This window comes from Wolffia australiana, chromosome 2, assembly GCF_029677425.1.
Source record: "Wolffia australiana isolate 7733 chromosome 2, ASM2967742v1".
NCBI lineage: Eukaryota > Viridiplantae > Streptophyta > Magnoliopsida > Alismatales > Araceae > Wolffia > Wolffia australiana.
The window spans coordinates 5,619,115-5,637,999 of NC_135836.1; the positions used below are offsets into that span (position 1 = coordinate 5,619,115).

Consider the following 18,885-nt stretch of genomic DNA (forward strand, 5'->3'; position numbering starts at 1 on the left):
CTCAATAGAGTGGGTGAAAGAGTAAGGAAGAGAGGAAGGAGAACGGGAGAGAGGGCGAGAGAAAGAGAAGGAAAAAATGAGATAGGGAGATGGATAGAGGGAAATAAAATGAGAGGGATAGAGTGAGAATGGGACAAAGGGAAAACAGGAGGGAGAGCGACGAGAGGGAGAGTAAGACCAGAACAGAGGGATAAATTCAGTGGGAGAGACAATGAGAGACAGCAAGAGAACAAGAGAATGAGAGAGAGAGAGGGAGAGGGAACCCGCAGGCGACAGGTAAAGAGGACGACAGAGAGAGAGAGAACGATTGGGAGAGAGGACGAAAGAGAGAGAGGGAGAAATAACGGGAGAGAGAACAGAGGGAGAGAGGGGGAGAGGGAGCAGGTGAGAGGGAGAGTAACGCTCTTCGGTCCGGTTCGATGTGCGAACTGGACCCGGACAGGAAGGTTTGACCAACCCTAAAAATGCTGACCGACAGTCCGGTCCGGTCTGACCAAACTTCGGTCAGACCGTCTCCTTCCCTACTTGTTAGATACCTCAATTTGAAATTAGACCAATATAGGCTGTTGGTTTCGTCTCTTTCATCATCATACATTGTGAATGTGTACCATATCTCATATTTCTCAATAAATCTGCATCAAAAATTGTGTTAAAGTAGAAGCAATAATATTTCACTTTTCATTTAAAATTATATTCATTGAATATTATTTTCATAAAAAATTCACCATTGATTAGAATGAGAGATCATGCTTTTTATTATTTGTCCTCAAAAGCACCAAAAAAATGATAATGATTGCGCTCAAATATGTCCCTTAACTACCACATGAAATTGGATAATGCCACATGTACCTGTAAATCTGTTTTTTTCCTTTCATTAATCATGTTTTCTCACGTTAACTTTCTACAAAAACTTACAAGTGCATTTATAATTCGTAGGGGCATTTGCCACAGCCAATCAATTTTTCTCATTTCAAGCAATCGGATTGCAACACCAAGCTGAGCATTGTGAAATAAATCGAATCAAACAAATTTTCATTTTTAAATGATATAATTAATTGATTAATTAATTATCTTCTGACTCAAAATTGTATTTTCTATGAATTTTATGTTAAAAAATCCATAAAGATCATAATATCATAAAAAACACAATAAACCCCTAAAGTTATTTAATTAAATTTGGATATATGTTCTGAATTGGTAATTTTTTGTTTCCAAATTTAATGTCAAAATATTCTGTAAAAACACCATAAAGTTGGGAAAAATTCAAAGGTAGCAACATAATAAAGATACATCCTCACAAATCCAATGATAATTTGCATGGGGTGACTACATCAGCTTTGAAATTGACTTAAGGCGACTGAAATCATTGTATCTGCCTTTCTGGTTCACTGAAAAAACTCACTATGTTTCTCTTATGTGAACAATTTATCTTACAACTCGGCCTTCTGGATTTGAGTGTGGTGCTACTTACAATACTGATGCCCTAAAAGTCTAAATTAAATTAATATTTCATAGCACTCAGAAATTTGGAGAGCTGATGATACTCTGCAAACAGTTTCTGGAATTGATAATATAGAGCTTTAGCCAATTTTTGCTCTCACACATGAATTATATATTTTAAAACTTTATGTTAGTTGAATCTATGTTCAAATATAAGTCAAATTTTGATTTTATAATATGATACTTACATTGGGTTGATCCATTGTATGACATTGTTGAGGGCATGAATAATGAGCTTTCTAGAATCAGGGATAGGGTTTATTACTTGTGATCTATCAACTGATAAACTCAAAATTGGGGTAATTTTACGTCGTTGTAAAATTCAGTGTATTCAATTATATTTATAAACCTATACTCGTAAAATAATTTAGGTAGCTAGTGACGAGTAAGGGTCATCTCCACAGGGAAGAGGTATTAGGGAAGGAACTCTCTTGATTGTGTGAAGTAGAGAAGATGAGAAGAGAAATGTATAGTGAAGGGGTAAAGATAATGATTATGATAGAGGTAGGAGGAATTCGAGAAGAAGGATGAGAAGCGTGTTAGTACTAGTAGTGTATTGTAGAGTAAGACAAGAAGATAAAGGTTGATGGGAATGGTGGGGTGAGACAAGATGGGGATGAATTATTAATAAGAGGTGGCTAATTAGAGTTTTATAAGTTCGGGTGAATAATAGAATATGAGAATATGGAGAGAAGAGAAGGGACGATGAAGAGGATGTAAGGCGTACTGATATGGATAGTGATAATGAGATAAAATGATGATTAAGATGAAAAACATGATGATGTGTATTATCTTAAATGAAAGGGGAGAGATAGGTGATGAGATCATAATGGTTTAGGGGCCACATGAAATGAATGATAAATGAGGATGGATAGATAAGACGATGGGTGAGGATGAAGGTGGACGAGTGATAGTGATGGATGAAGATAGGCAACTACCTAAGAGTGTTAGAGAAGACTCAATCTAAGGCAAAAGGTTAACCTCAGATCCCTATATTCCACAGGGATCAAAGCATCTTCCTGATTCCAATCAACCGCCCCACTTCTCTGTTAAGCCTTCCCAAGCACTAGAGACACCAAGAAACACTTGATGGACCTTCCAAACTTTACTTTAGTTTAATTTGCCTCTCTGGGGGAAGTGAGTTTAAAGATGTTTTTTACATAGATTGGCCGCTCAATTTATAGATCCAGCCATTGGATGGATAGCGGACAAAAAGACGAAGCTACCCTTAAAATTTGAGCTCAAGCTGAATTCTGGATCATCGGATATTAATCCTAAAAATCGGACTATTCGTAGACGTTGATTTAATCCAAAGATTTTTCTCTCCTCATCCTCATCAGCTCCGTCACATCATTAGGTTAGGGTTTTCTCTCGCCCTAGCATTTAATGTGATCATTAGCTGAGATTCTTCCTCATCATCTGCGATCGACGCCTCTCATCGTGCCACGTGTTATCCTGGAGAAGAAGACAAAATGGAAGAGGAATAACATATTATTTAAATACATTGATTTATTATCTAGTTCGCAGCTGATGTGGTGGCGCACCGGCATTTGCCATGTCAGCCATTTTCCCTTTTATCAATGGAAGGAATGATACATGTGCGCCACGTACACACGTGGCGCCATGTGTTACGTGACACCTTGGCACTGGCTCCAATAGTTGATGAGACAGCTGAATTTAAAAAATCAAAAGCTATAAAAGTCGAGCCTCAGTCTCCATTTGCATTTATAACAAAAAAATGGCATCTTTTTTTTATTGGGTCATGTAGTGTTTGCCCGTCTCGATACCAGTACCAGATGACGGTATCGGGATGGATGCTGTATCGGATACCGGAAAGGGAATTTCCGGTATCCATTTTGTTTTGATATCCAGATATCGAATATTTGTATCGGATGTCGGTTGCTATAGTGCCGATATCCGATATCGATATCCGTCTCAATGTCGTCATATGCCTCCATCTCAGGGGGGAGGATGACGATATCGGCTATCGGTGTTGGATATCGGATTCCGATATCCAACTTAGAGGGGTTGTATAAAAATATATTTTAATCATTAGTAATGAGCGGTTAAACGAACCAACTTGCGGAAGAGGGTAGTTGGGAGCTTTTTAATTTATTTAGTGGCACGTTTAATATAGACAAGTCGAACTTTTTTTTTCTTCCATATGGGATAACAGCAGGATTCCGAGTTTAACAAACTCCAAATATTTTATCCCATATGGAAAAAAAATAGAAATTTAGGGCTGTATTTATTAGACGAAGTATTGATATATTCAATATATCACATATATAACCAGTTTAAAATATAATGAATATTTATTTAAAATATAATTAATATATACAGCGCACGATTTCGAATAACTTCCATATGGGATAACAGGATTCGAATTTAATGTGAACTGTGAATCCTGTTATCCCATATGGAAGAAAATAAAAATATTACACCGTATATATTAAACGAGTTTGATAACATATTAAAACGTAAGTCGGATTTAAATAAATCATTGAAATGAGATGAATAGCATAATTTTTTTCAGTCGATACCGGATATCGGTATCAGGATACCAGTTCCGATATCCGAAAATCGAAATCCAATATCTGGTATCCGATATCCGGATCGTCCTTACCCCTCTGATATCCGTCCTCGCTATCTGTCTACACCTAACGGACGGATATTGTCCGATATCTGATATCAGACACCATCCCGGTTTTTTCTGGATATCGGAATCAGTTGTCCAATACCGGATATCGGAGGGATATTGGTTGGACAAACACTAGGCCATGTAACCTGCGCTAGAAAAAAGGTAGAGGTCATTTGTTGGTCTTAAATGCCATCATGGCATCGCAATGCTATAACTGTTGAGTTAAATGATTGGTCGACGCCAATCATTAACTGGGCTTAAAGGTTGGTTGTTGCCAATCATTATCCCTAACTCTGATTTGTCACCCTTCGACAAATCGAACTATGACCTGTGACGTCGTGAATTAAAGGCACCAAAATACTATATAATTACTATTTAATAAAATAAGGGCGCAAAATATAAATATATGTATATCAACTTGGGAAAATCATATATTTACAAATTTAATGTCAAAAAATTCCAAAAAGTTTATATTCTGACTCAAAAAATCATATTCTTTCAGAATTTATTGTTAGAAAAATCCACCCCAAAAATACTTTAAAATGCAGAATTTTCAGAATATCATTTTAAAATAAATTTAATCGTTTTAAGTTTGATAACATGCATATAGAATTAATTTAATGCTAATAAAAATATAAATATGGTCAGTTTAAGCTACTAAAACCGCAGGTTATCACCAACCAAGGTGGATATCGCATCCAGAACATCATCGCCAATGGCGAAACATGATAAGTCCGAGTAGCCCATCAACAATTGGGACACCCCTTCTTCCGTCTCTTATTCATTTGATTGGTTGGTTAGCACAATATTTGATCTCATCCACTGTGACATATGGGGGCCATCTCCCGCAAATGATTTACCTGTCTCGAATGATTTTACCTGGATCTACTTAATGAAACATAAAAATGATGTCTCCATTATTGCCAGAGAATATGTAGTTATGATATACACAGTACTGCACTCAAATTGGGCAATTTAAAACTAATTGTAGAACAGAATTTCTGAACATTTAAATTACTGTTGTATTTAATGACCAAGCCATCATACATGAATCCTCTTATCCACACACTTCAGCGGATTAGAATTGCTAAACGAAAGTTATTTCTTAGTCTAGAGTAATTACATGCTTTAATTATCAACAAGAATACCCCAAATGCTTTCTGAAGAGAAGCCACCATGTCATCCTCTTACTTTAAAAGGGGATGTCCATTCCTTTCCTAACTGGTCAAACACCCCTGAAGTAGTCACTACCACCTATTCTAATTCTGAGACAAAAAGTGGTCGGAACTATGTATATTTGGATCCGAATTCTATTTAAATTTACGTCCTCATCAAACTAGTAAACAATATCCATAAGTTATTGTGTATTTTTGTTGGATTCTTTAAAACTCAAAAGATTTATAGGTGGACCAATTAATTCAAATTCTGTTTGGGGGTCTAATCTATTGTTTTAATATTAGTTGGCCGAACCAAAACCATGTTGACTTGGGTTGATCATAGCCATGCCAGCCTTGATGGATTTTTACTATTCATCCAAACGCTAACATATGCATTTTCAAGTGAATGTCTTGGCCTTCCATCTTCTGTCTCCCCCTGACGAGTTTTTCAAATCCACTATATCTTCTTACTACATCTATGATATCAGGTCATCTGTGGCTTAATACTCCTTGGTTTCAATTCCTTCCCACTTGTTTTCGTTCTATATTACACAACTTATATCTAAAAAAATTAACTTAAGTCCGATATGGGACAACCGGATTTTAAATTAATCTAACTGGACAGCTGATACAGCCGACCCAATGCTAAGTCACGTTGGGTGCATCTCAAACTCAAACCAGACTATAATACAATCCAACTTCATTCAAAATAAAGAAAAAAATACAATCCAACTAAACTGAAACGGGAGAAAGAATAGAAACCATTCATGAACCTGCCAGTGTACCGTCAAGTGTTAACTCAAGGAAAAATAAGAATGCCCATTGCTCAGTAGAAGATAACGGGAGAAGATACCCATCTCTACAATCTGCATCAAATTGACCATTGGACGACTAAAAAGGTACCCATCTCTACAAAGACAGGAAAAGATCACTGACTGCCTTCATGAGGACATCTTAAAATTCTGTCTTGGTAAGACATGTATTTCTATTAACACTAGAATCATAAATGTAGTAGCTAATTGAATGGTGAGTAAAATCATAAATAGTCTGTTACTTAAGGAGCTCAGCAACCACATGTCAAAGAGACCAAAGAGAGATCCTGATGCTCTGAGGGACAAGACGCACCTCCCCTTTGTTTTAATTATCCAAGAAATCGAAGCTCATCCAAAAGCCGGTATCAGTTTGATCATCGTCTTCGGCCACGGCCTCTCGCGGGGAGTTGCTTGAGGCGCAGGCTGTGGACACTCCTACGTTTACCCTCCCTCTCCATGCCATGATCGCCCCTCCCTTCAGCTCGACTGCCACCCCTCTTCTTAGAGAAGAAGGTGATCTCTCGAGAGCCGCCAGGGCCATGTTTCACCTCGGTGCCTCTGCCGCCAAATTCTGTTTGCCGGCGGCCTCCACGGAGAGCTCGTTCTCCCAGTGGAAGGCTGTCCTCTTCTGCCAGAGAGACTCTGTTCAGAAATGCTTCTGCATGACGCTCATCCTTCACCTCATATAGCCTGCCACCCCAAGAATTATTTGAAACGATAATTTTGAAAGAATAGATGAAAGGTTTAAAATATTTTTAATGTTTGTGAACCTTGGATTCTTGGCTCGGTTACAAAGGTCGCCATTGGGAGTCTCGGGAGCAGAAGAATCGGAATCGCTCCGATCACCTCTTCCGTCATCTTGGCCCTCGGATTCATCATCCTCAAGGACTGGGTCGAAGTGTTCTTCGATCAGAGATGGGACCGCCTTTTTCTTATCCCCTCTCAATGCATGGGCATGCCTTGACATGTACTCCTCCGACTTCTCGTCCACCTCGAAGTCCTGCCAAGTATTGAACTTCAATTAATTTCTTACTCAAGAAATTTAAGGCGTTTTCTCATGTCTGGATCAAGCCCCAACGATTTACCTTGTCCTCAAACAGTGCAGCGAACCGATCATCTTTGAGCAATTCATTGCGAACAATTTTCTTTCTGTTTGATGACTTCTTCGCAGCATCATCATCATCCTTGTTAATATCACCTTCATCGGCTTCTGAGTTCTGAAGAATACTCGCGGCGTATGATCTGTTCACTTTAGGCAGTTTCCGCTTAATCTAAGACGAAATCAGATGAATAGTTAGATTTCAGAGTATCAAACAAAAATAAAAGAAGAGACTAACCGTGATACGGGCAGCACGCTCAGCCTCGAGCTTATCTTCCTTCTTCTTCTCCACATATTCTTCGTACTCAAATGGGTTTGCCAAAGCCCGGGCCTTCAACAAAGTAATTGAGCGCAATTATACAACAAAGATAACAGCTCAAAAAAATAGAGATCCACAGAGGCCGTACCTTTCTATAGAGATGAAGTTTGACGATGTAACCATGCAAATATGGGGTTACCATGTTGGAGGACTTTAGAGATGCCAGATTCAATTTTTCGAGCTCCTCTTCAGTTACAAATTTTACATCCTCAAAGATCATAGTCTCCGCATTCTCCTCTTCATCCTATCATTAGAAATGATTCAGGCGCTGTAACTTTTTGCCCATAAGCCAAATATTATCTGAAAATCGAGAATAGGATGATTTGTCCTCTCACCACTATCCTATCGAGGTCTTTAATCCACTTGGGAGCAGGACCAAGAGCAGGTACAAAATAGGATGGGATCTGACTGTGATCAAGCGCAAAGAGCATCAATCCGCTTTGAGGAAAGGTGCAAAAATCGTTGATTTTCCCACTGCCACCTCCACTCGGTTGAATTGCTGTCAAATTATCGCCCTGGGAAATTGCAAAACGAATAAGCAATTGGAAAGAAGTATGATAAATTAATGATGTGGACAAGGATCAAGGCGAAAGTTTTTCCATACATCAGTAAGTTTCTGACACATTTCATACACCCTGTGACCTAATTTATGCTTCATTTATCCTTCATAATTTAGGGAAATGCATTGAAGACAAAAAAGAATGGAAATTTTCCAAACACTACGCAGGTGATTTCTGATGAAATATTGACTTGGGAAAAAGTCTGGTTGCTCTGATTTCTGGCGAAATATTCATTCTGTAGACTAAAGGAATAAAGAACCCATAAAACCCCAAGCCCGAAAACGGAAAAAAATTGTCCCAACTTTTAAATTGTTGTTTGCAAGAAACACACTGAGGAAACCGCCCTCTGTCTCATCAGAAAATGAAAAAAAACGAGAAAAAGTCTCATGTTTTAGTACCTAGTCTACAACGAAGAGAGAATAAAAGAGAGACCCAATGCATTATCGACCAACATTACCGTATCAGGATCCCAAATGTTGACAATATGACAATCGGCAGTGATCAATTTTGGCTTCACCGAATTGAGGGTCTGATGCCAATTTATGTTCACTATAGGGCTGTCGTTTCTAAATTACATAAAAAATAAAAATTAGTCATTTACAGAGCATGAGAAAGTACAATGGACTCTACGGACAACTTACTTATGGTCCTTCACTCTGATAGGATAAGAAGAACGCAAGTCATAGGTTAGCACCTGCACGCAAAGAACTTGACCAATGAGGTTTCGCAGATGAGGCCTTATAATTCTTACAGAATCCCCAAGTAAAATGCAAAATTCCTAAAAAGAAAATATCCACCGAGACTTTCATTTGTTTGTCCCTGTAAAAAGAGAACAAGGTATAACCCTTTTCCAGTTGAAAATAATAAATAGAAAATTACTTTTATAATAAAAACTAAACAAGGCGAATCGCATATATCTTCGGAAATATATGCATGTTTGCGAATGAAACATTACAGCGGAATAACAAGCTGCCTCACCTTTCCAGTACTGCTGCCAACAGCTAAGTAGAAGCCGCTGTCATCATTAAACCGCAAAGCAGTGACCTCCTGATGAACCATGAGTTAAATGGTGCCCAGAGTAAAACCCAAAAAATGAGAGTTTTAAACAACTTTCAATACCTCGCTCGGGCAAGCATCAATTTTCCCAACAGATGATTTGGCCCTCAAATCAAAACATTCCACAGAACCATCTTCTCCTCCGCAGGCAAGGAGCCCATGGACAGAACTGGACAAATAAAAAAAATGGGGGGATTATCAGAGGAAAGTCTGTTGAATGGGCAACAACAGAATGAAACAGACACCAAAAAAAACTTGACAGGTCTCAAACCTTCGCGTGACCTTATTTATAGCAGGCGCTTCGGTGTTGAGAGAGGAAAGAAAACGACCCTGACAATTGTCAAAAAAGATTGTACGAGATATGAAGAACAAAATCCCCCCCCCGTGTGAAACGTATGGTGAACTGAACCATTGAAAACAAACAACCGTCACCAGGAAATGTCGAATCAAAAATTAAATACCTGTTCCAAGTTGATTCTGTAAACTTCTGGAGAAGACGCAGAACAAAGTAAATCACAGGACCAGCAATCATAAGTAATATCTCTCCCCATTCTGTTGATTATCAAAAAGAATGGTGATGTCCCCCACATACTCGTTAATAATTTGAATTAGCAGACATAGATAACGTAATATTTTACTGATGAAGCAGAATATATTGAAAAGGTGCAAACATATCAACAACGACATCACAAATTTTAATGGTATAATGGTATATCTCCACAATGTGCAACGTTGGACAGAAGTAAGAAAACAATGGCACACTTTCATCTACGAAAAGGGATAACGTAAGGAAGAGAATGTTAGGAGACTGACCAAAATACACAAGAGGAAGACGGGACCAGATCAACTACTGCAGCCCAGAATGACCCTGCCCAATTGCAGACCCTGATATTGACCAAGCGGCTCCTCGATAGAGAGCGAGGGCGACATGGAAATTGATACGGTCCTGCCTCAGACATATCAGAGAAGCAAGCTTCGTCGGTCAACTAACAATTAGGACCAACATAGCTGACTATAAATAAATGCACATGGGAGAAAGGAGGCATTCGTGACTTCTCATCAGAAGTGCTATGAGCCTGGAGGGGGGGAGCTACCCGATCCAGAGGGAGGGGTGTCGAAGCGGACTCCCCTAGTTCTTTTCTTTTCTTTCTTCTTCCAGATTCTCTCGTTCTTGGATACTACTACATTTTTGTCTGTTTCTTGAATTCTGCTACTGGACGAGGCTATTCTTGGAAATCTCTCCTGAATCCCAGTTCACTCTACCGTTTGACTCTTCGACTCAGAGGGAGGGTGTAACACTGGTATCAGAGTGTGATCTTTCTCGATCTTGATTTTACCATTTTACCTTCTTGATGGATCAAGATCCAAGGTTGATCAAGGTACAACGACGCACTGCCAATGTATTAGAACATGCGATGGAGCAAATAGCTTCCATCAACCTGTGTCTGGAGGAATTCAAACAAACTGCATCTATAAGTGAAAGGGGAAATCATCATCAACACGCCAGCCACAACCCATAAATCCCAGGTCAGACCAGAATTTTCAGTTTAAACGTGGAAATTTGCCTCTTTTCCAAGGTGAAAATGCAGATAGATGGATTGCGTGTGCTGATCGTTTCTTTTACCTACATCCAATGGATGACAAGGATAAAATGCATTTGATCTCATTGCATCTAGATAATTCAGCTCAGAATTGGTTCATTTACACGGAGAAAGAAGTGGGGTTTCGTGACTGGGAACACTTGAATGGTTCTTAAGCAACTATAACTTGAGAACTCTGAAGATTTTATGGCAAGGAGTTGTTCACCAACTCAAGACAGACCAATATTTCTTATCTTCTTCAACACCACCATTTCCAAGTGCACAAGACATCATCAACAGTAAAAGGCAGTTTCAAGCACTCTATGCGGCATGTAATCCAAGACAACCCACGGTATTTACAATCTTAAAATCTTCGTATATTGATAATTACAGTCTTCTTCATCCATCTGTTTTCGAGTCTGTTTTAGAATTACCCCCCAAGAGAGACATAGATCATAGAGTGCATTTGAAGCCTGGGACAGCCCAAATTAATTGAGATCATATTGTTATTCGTGCCTCCACAAAAATGAGCTAGAGAAGCTTACTTAAGATATGATTTCTACCCAAATTATCCGGTCTTCTACCAGTCCTTACTCTAGTCCTGCTCTTTCATTTAGAAAGAAAGATGGGGGGTGGAGAATTTGCATTGATTATAGGGCTCTCAACAAAGTCACTATTCCAAACAGATACCCTATACCAATGGTAGATGAATTATTTGAGAAATTACAAGGAGCTACACTGTTTACTAAATTAGACCTCAAATCTGGATATTACCAAATCCGCATGCATGAAGAAGACATCCATAAGATGGCATTCAAAACACACCAGGGACAATTTGAATTTTTGGTTATGTCATTTGTTTTAAGTAATGCACCTACTACTTTCCAAGCCCTTATGAAATTTAAAATCAGACAACATCTCTGCAAGTTTGTGTTGGTATTTTTTAACGATATTTTGATATACAGCAGAACTGCTATCGATCATGAGACGGCATTCAAAACTCACCAGGGACACTTTGAATTTTTGGTTATGTCATTTGGGTAAAAGTAATGCACCTGCTACTTTCCAAGCCATTATGAAATCTATTTTCAGACAACATCTCCGCAAGTTTGTGTTGGTATGTTTTGACGATATTTTGATATACAGAAGAACTGCTATCGACCATGAGAAACATCTTCATCAGGTCTTTCAAACTTTGCAAGACAATTGCTTACAAGTCAACCCAAAGAAATGTCTATTTGCTCAAAATTTTAACGAGTTCCTTGGTCACCGAATTTCTACCCAAGGTTTGGAAATCGACCCAAGCAAAATTGACACCATTACATCATGGCCAACTCCAAAATCTTTAAAGCAACTCGGGTCCTTTCAAGGATCGACGGATTATTACAGGCGTTTTGTGGCTCACTATGCTTCCAAAGCTCAACCTTTGACATCTTTACTGAAGAAAAATGCTTTCACCGGGACAGATGTAGCCGATAAAGCATTCATTGACATGAAAAATGCACTTTCTACCACACCAATACTCAAGCTACCAGATTTTTGCAAGGCCTTTTACAGTTGAAACCGACGCCTCTGGGTTTGGGTTGGGAACTGTACTCATCCAGGACTCACACCCGATTGCATATTACAGTAAAACTCTCAACTACAATTCTAAACTCAAATCTACATATGAACGAGAATTGATGGCAGTGGTATTATCCGTCCATAAGTGGAAACACTACCTTTTATTTCAGAAATTCTTCACACATACAGATCAGTTCAGTTTAAAGTTTCTTACTGTTGGACTGGGACTCCTCAGATCCCTATTTTCCCCTTCTCCCTCTTCTCTAAGTCTGTTGTAAGTGGGCCACAGATCTATAAGTGGCCCACCCTTTTTCCCCCCTCTTTTCTCCCCTTTTCTTCTCCTTTTTTCCTTCTCTTTCCTTCTCGAACTTACTCTCCTTTTTCCCACGTGTGGCCCACTGTTTAAGGAGTCACACGTGGGACTCTAGTCGAGTAAGTGGTCCCACGTGGGAGGCCACTTAAGGACCTCCCCACGTGGGACAAATGTAATCGGGGGGCCTTTTAAGTGCCCAAACCCTAGCCGCTAATGTGAGTTTCTCCTGTTCATTCTTTCTGTTCCCTAAAGGCGCCGCCCCTGGGCTGGAGCTCCTGCAGCCTCCTTCTTCCTTTACTTTGGCCTCTTCTGCCCTCTCAGACACATCTCTGTGCTATACTCGACTCAGATCCACTTGCTGGGAACAGTTTGACACTTACTGAATAAAAGGAGGTACCGCAACATTATCCCAATTGGGTATCCAAATTATTGGGTTTCAATTTTGAGATCCGTTTCAAGGCAGGTAGACATAATGCGGTTGCAGATCCCTTATCTCGCTCAATGACAGATGATCAAGCTCAATGCCATAACATATCAATGACAAATTGGTTAGATAGACAGTTGCTGGACAAGGAGCTTAACCAGGACCCAAAACTCTCCAGTATCAAACAGGCACTACTCTCCCAGTCATCCACGACACAACACTACACTCTACATAATAATGCTTTACTATACAAAGGGAAACTGGTGCTACGTGCAAACTCGTCACTGATCCCTTTGGTTCTAAAAGTGTTTCATGGCGCCAAGATTGGTGGACATGGAGGAGTACTAAAAACTCACAAGCGAATTTCTCAGCAACTATACTGGCAAGGTATGAAAAATAAAATCAGAGCGTATGTGGCTGCCTGCCAGGTTTGTCAATGCCATAAGGCCTCAACACTCTCCCCGGCAGGATTGCTACAACCCCTCCCCATACCTAACCAAATATGGGAGGACATATCCACGGATTTTATCGAAGGGCTACCCAAGTCGGGAGGTTATAAGTCTATACTGGTAGTGGTTTGCAGACTAAGTAAATGCCGTCATTACATTGGAGTTAGACATCCATTCACCACTCCTGAAATTGCTAACCTCTTTGTTAAAGAGATAGTACGATTACACGGCATTCCTCTTTCAATTGTCTCTAATAAGGGCAGTACCTTCACTAGCCAATTTTGGAAAGAGTTACACAAATTACAAGGTATATCGCTGAAGTTCAGTTCATCATACCCTCCTGAAACGGAAGGTCAGACAGAAGTCATGAATAGAAGTTTGGAATGATACTTACGCTGTTTTGCTTCTGAAAATCCTAAAAAGTTGGCAAATTGGTTAGCTTGGGCGGAGTACAGTTACAACACTTCCTTTCACACATCTACAAAAATGACACCGTTCATAGCTGTTTATGGGCGAGACCCTCCTATCATCCGTTATGGTTCCCCACCTTGCCCTTTGGGCTCACTAGATTCCTTACTCACGGAAAGGGATCTCATCTTATCCAAGTTACAAAATCACCTAGTCAAGGTTCAAACCATTATGAAAAAGAAGGCAGATCAACATCGCCATGATATTGAACTCCAAGAAGGCGATAAAATGTTTGCAAAATTACGTCCGTATAGGATGAAAACCTTAGAAAAATGCTTATCTGAAAAATAAACTCCCAAGTACGTCGGTCCCTACACCATTGTCAAAAGAATTGGACCAGTGCCATATAAACTGGACCTCCCTGAAACAGCAACTATTCACCCAGTTTTCCATATATCGAATTTACGCAAAGCCGTGGGCGATGATATTAATATTTTACATGACCCTACTAATATCTCTGATGATTGGGAATGGCAGGTCTTTCCTGAAGTTGTGCTTAAGCGACGTTTCAACAGAACAGGAATGCAACTACTCATCAAATAGAAGGACTTACCCAACTTCGAGGCAACCTGGGAAGATGCTGAAGTCATCACTCGCCAATTTCCTGAATTCCAAATTGGGGACAATTTGGACTTGGGAGGGAGTAATGATATGGTCCTGCCTCAGACATATCAGAGAAGCAAGCATCATCGATCAACTAACAATTTGGGTCAACATAAATAAATGCACAAGGGAGAAAGGAGGCATTCGTGACTTCTCATCAGAAGTGCTATGAGCCTGGAGGGGGGGAGCTACCCGATCCAGAGGGAGGGGTGTCGAAGCAGACTCCCCTAGTTCTTCTCTTTTCTTTCTTCTTCCAGTTTCTTTCGTTCTCGGATACTACTACATTTTTGTCTGTTTCTTGAATTCTGTTACTGGACGAGGCTATTCTTGGAAATCTCTCCTGAATCCCAGTTCACTCTACCAAACTCGACTCTTCGACTCAGAGGGAGGCTGTAACAGAAATTCACTGGTTAAACTCTACCCTTACTTTCCCATTCTGCCTTACTCTAACCCTAACCCTTCCCTACCTACTCTTCACCAGCTCAGTGGTCATCAATTCTTCATCCCTGACGGTCTTCCTTTCCTGTGTCATTTCATCCATTTGAATTTCCCATTGGTTGGATACACAGAGGAAGACCTTTCATGCTTGTTGAAAAAGACTCCTGACCAGATATAGAAACCACCGGGTTAATCTGTTCTCTCTATTGTTTCTCTAATATTAAAAAAGGTATTGGTTTAATTTTTGCTCGTATTGTATGAAATTACTCACTCAAATGAGATATTACATGCCCTCCTATTCAACCGAAACATAAGCAGTATGACAAAGAATAGTATTTGATGAATCCCTTAGTGAATGCCGAAATGAGAAAGAGAGAGAGAGCAAAAGAAGAATGCAAGAGGACAGGAGGAATCCCACAGCCATGGGAGTCGGACATTCTTTTAATGATAAAACCAGAAATCTGGACTCAATTGGACAGGTGATTAGGAGTTGTACGAAAAAACCACTCATCTTCTATCTGTCCAAGAACTCCTACCCAATGCCTGGTAGAAAATCAGAGGTTTCAAGACCACATTAATCAACTTAACTTGTCTCACCATAAATGTTAATCATCTTACTTGAAAAAGATGCCAGAGACATTGAATCGCCTAAAACTGGAACGCAAAAATTTCTGACGTTCTGACAGAGGAATTTAATACAGTCCTTCACATTGAATACAAAAGGGGCGAAAGAAGGGACATCAACATGAGACACAGACCGAGGAGACAGGGATCAACATGGGGTCATAACAAGGGTCAACTAAGGGCTGAGCCTAAGCCAACAGCATAGAAAGGTACAGAAGATCATCACGTGAAGCAACACATGGCAACTCAGGAATAAAAGGGCTAAGACAGGCCTATTAAGAGCATAAAACAACCCCATTAAGGAATAAGACCCCCCGAAGGAGGATATGAGGAGGGGACAGGTGAAAGGACTGGGAAGCCTTCTTTAGGACGAGATTCAAGAATCAGGTGGTTTGTCATTTTTTTCTCTGAATGAGGCAGCATTTGGACAGGTCAACAGGAGGGCGATGGAGCTCAGGATTCCCGGATCTCCATCAGAAGGTGAGGTCATCAAGAGGATTGTATTTGTAACATCCATGGGGCAGCAGATTTCCACCAAGCGGTACAGGTGCATCCCATTTTCCTTTAATCATACCATTTTAGGGATCCTATCATATCAGAATTCAATTCCCAAGTAAACATTTCCTAATTGGGTACTACGACAGTAACAAATTTTAATAGTAAGAAGAGTGCAAATCAATCTATTTAGAACATTCAAATGGCTGCACCGTAATGAGATCATTTTCAATGGAGGACAGCTTTGACGGATGGCGTCATTCACCAAGTGGAGGTTCTTGTTACATACTAGTACGGAACTACATGAGGGGGAGGATGAGTTCAGTCGCGCTCGTAACACGTGTTCATATCTATAGAGTATTAGTTTGGTCGCCAATTCCAGGTGATCGTCACTTTCCCTTTTAAAATAAAATATTAAATAAACATTCAAATATTATAAATAATTCAAGAATATTAGAATGTTGAAAAAACTAGAGGGAAAACCTTGGGATGCGCAAGTTGTAATGGCTCCCATACTTTGCATGCAGGCAAACAGAACGATCAGCACAAAGAAAAGCCATCTTCGAATAATCCTCACTCAACACCTAGACAAGTAAAATATCGTATTTTCATCAAAGAGTCAAAAGAAATAACTATCTATCATCCTGGAAGAATTCTAGAAATAAAATATTTTCTTTTTTTTCTTAAAAACTTGGTGAGATCTACTGAAATGGTTCGCCTCAATGTGTCACAGGTGAGCTCGAAAGCTGTTCCCGTCCCTGTTGGGGGAGATGCCAACCATCTCTCCTTCTAACGAACACAAATAAAATATTTTCAGAAGGTTAAAAGGGGTAAATGATCCTACTTGAGGCGATGATATGAACAATATGGTTTGTAGTCAATTAGGATAAAATCTACCGCTTCCCTATTTCAACGGTTTCCTGTAAACTGTGTTTGTTAAATTTAAGATATCCTTGGGACTTTTATCATGGAAAGATATATCCTATTTCGTATACTAATGAGAAAATGATCGTCTTGACAACCTTGTTCAAAGATTTCAAAGACTACACGCATCCCAAAACAGCCACGATTCATGACTTCTATTTGAATGAAGGAATCACCGATGTATGAACACATGTTCCTCAAAACTTTCAGGAAAGTATATAGGAACTGAATATTGGCGATCAATTATATCACTTATGGAATATTTGTTTTGAACAAAGTTACTTATGGAATTATAAAGATCATCAATGCCTAATTAAAAGATTGAACTCACAAAATTAAGATATGAGGAATAGAGAAGAGAGTATATTCAAACTCTCGAGAATATTCATGCATATGTGAGGGTAAAATAAACAGCATAATAATTCATACTTGAAAATTTATAATCTCGGATGTAAGGTGCCTCTCGAACTTTTGAGCCATATCTTTCAACTCATAAACCTTCATCTGAGGGGGGTGAATTCCTGCGCAACCCAAAGGAAAACAGCTTCATAACTATCACACAGTTAAAGTATTTCAAAATTCATGATACGGATAACTATCACAACGGCAAGAACTGTAAGGAAGAAAAATAAAAACTTCGGTTTAAAAAACTAATTAACGAAAACACAAAAAACAACCACAAACCTCACAATTTAGGGATCATAGGAACGAAAACACCATATAGATAAGCAGGAAATTATCATGCGTGCAATGTGAGGCGCAAGTGAGCCACTCACAGGTATTATAAATTTTTTATGCGGCTGAGTTTCTAGTAAATGTTATGTCCATTCCATAAATCGTGGACAACGAAGCGAATTGAGAGCAAGAAGCTGACCGACTACTCGAGAGAAGCGCTCCGAAGGAGTATTGAAAACTTGCGCATAGGGCATATTAAATGGAAGCATATCTCGAAAAAAAAAGAAACTTTTGAGTCAGCTCCAATTTTAAGAACCATAAAATACCTGATGCAACGACATACTCGCCATCGGGAGTGACCTTGATTCGAGAAGTTGCAGTCTCAAATTTCAAGTCATGAATGACGTCTAGCCTTCTTCTGAATTCTAAAGGAAGTCCAGACCAAGGAAATTGAGTCAGTAACCACGCCAATAAAGGGTATCGTGAAAAAACTTCAGAACGTAAAGATGAAGCTGGTACAAAGGAAACTGAGAAACGGGTACAGAAGTTCGAAAAAGTAATTACAGTTTTGAAAGAAAAGGACGAACCTTCATCCTTCTTCAGAGATTTCAACTTGTTCGTCGGTATGGGAGTGGCGCCATACCGGTGGCCGGTAATACAGTACACCTTAACACCATTGTGAGACAAAACTTTCAGACCACCGCACTGGGTCGCCATTCAAAACGAAATCAACAGGCTTCAACGATCGAAAATCGCCATTCAGGACTCGAATTATTGCAGTAGAAATGCTGGAGATGCAACCTTATTCTTCCAATCTCCTCGACTAGATTCAGGGGTACTTGTCGCCCTTAAACCCTAGGCAGGGGTACTTGTCGACCTGCAAGTATAGTTCCGGATCGTCCCGGACGTGGGCCATGAACGGGACGGGACGAATTTTGTCCCGCCCGACATCCCTATTAAATTCAGGGACGAAGGACGGGACGTTTTTCCTCCAACGATAAAAAAACGTCCCGTCCAGTCATACATGGACGGTTTTCCTCCCAAAATTTGTCCGAGATGAAAAAAGTCATTTATATTTTTAATATATTAATATAGATTTTTTCAATTTTTTTAGGGAATTACTGAGGAGATAGAACGCAAAGGGGCATATGTACAATTATTTTTGAGTGGCGTCCATTTACACGC

The 18,885-nt window shown here is 39.5% G+C and overlaps 1 protein-coding gene and 1 non-coding gene across 2 annotated transcripts; both read right to left on the minus strand.

Annotated features, from left to right (window-relative positions):
* Positions 1–6,250: 6,250 nt before the first annotated feature.
* On the minus strand, positions 6,251–18,558 carry EDA7 (embryo sac development arrest 7). The gene is made up of 16 exons (XM_078591805.1): positions 18,288–18,558; positions 18,027–18,125; positions 17,455–17,546; positions 16,585–16,685; positions 9,606–9,696; positions 9,416–9,474; positions 9,208–9,313; positions 9,067–9,135; positions 8,730–8,782; positions 8,546–8,654; positions 7,864–8,043; positions 7,617–7,772; positions 7,448–7,540; positions 7,196–7,381; positions 6,881–7,110; positions 6,251–6,800 (listed from the first exon to the last, which is right to left on the minus strand). The coding sequence occupies exons 1-16, from the start codon at positions 18,415–18,417 to the stop codon at positions 6,485–6,487; spliced, it is 2,070 nt and encodes a 689-aa protein (XP_078447931.1). The 5' UTR covers positions 18,418–18,558; the 3' UTR covers positions 6,251–6,484.
* Positions 16,787–16,901, minus strand: LOC144700341 (U6atac minor spliceosomal RNA). The gene has a single exon (XR_013580716.1). It is a non-coding gene; the product is annotated as a U6atac minor spliceosomal RNA (small nuclear RNA).
* Positions 18,559–18,885: the final 327 nt, after the last annotated feature.

Excerpts from the sequence above, each read along its gene's own strand:
- EDA7 (XM_078591805.1), bottom strand. The coding sequence starts at position 18,417 with ATGGCGACCCAGTGCGGTGGTCTGAAAGTTTTGTCTCACAATGGTGTT. Across the intron at positions 17,547-18,026 it reads CGAGTATGTCGTTGCATCAG|GAATTCACCCCCCTCAGATG; the intron begins GTATTTTATGGT and ends TGGGTTGCGCAG. Across the intron at positions 8,044-8,545 it reads ACATTTGGGATCCTGATACG|GGCGATAATTTGACAGCAAT; the intron begins GTAATGTTGGTC and ends GCAATTTCCCAG.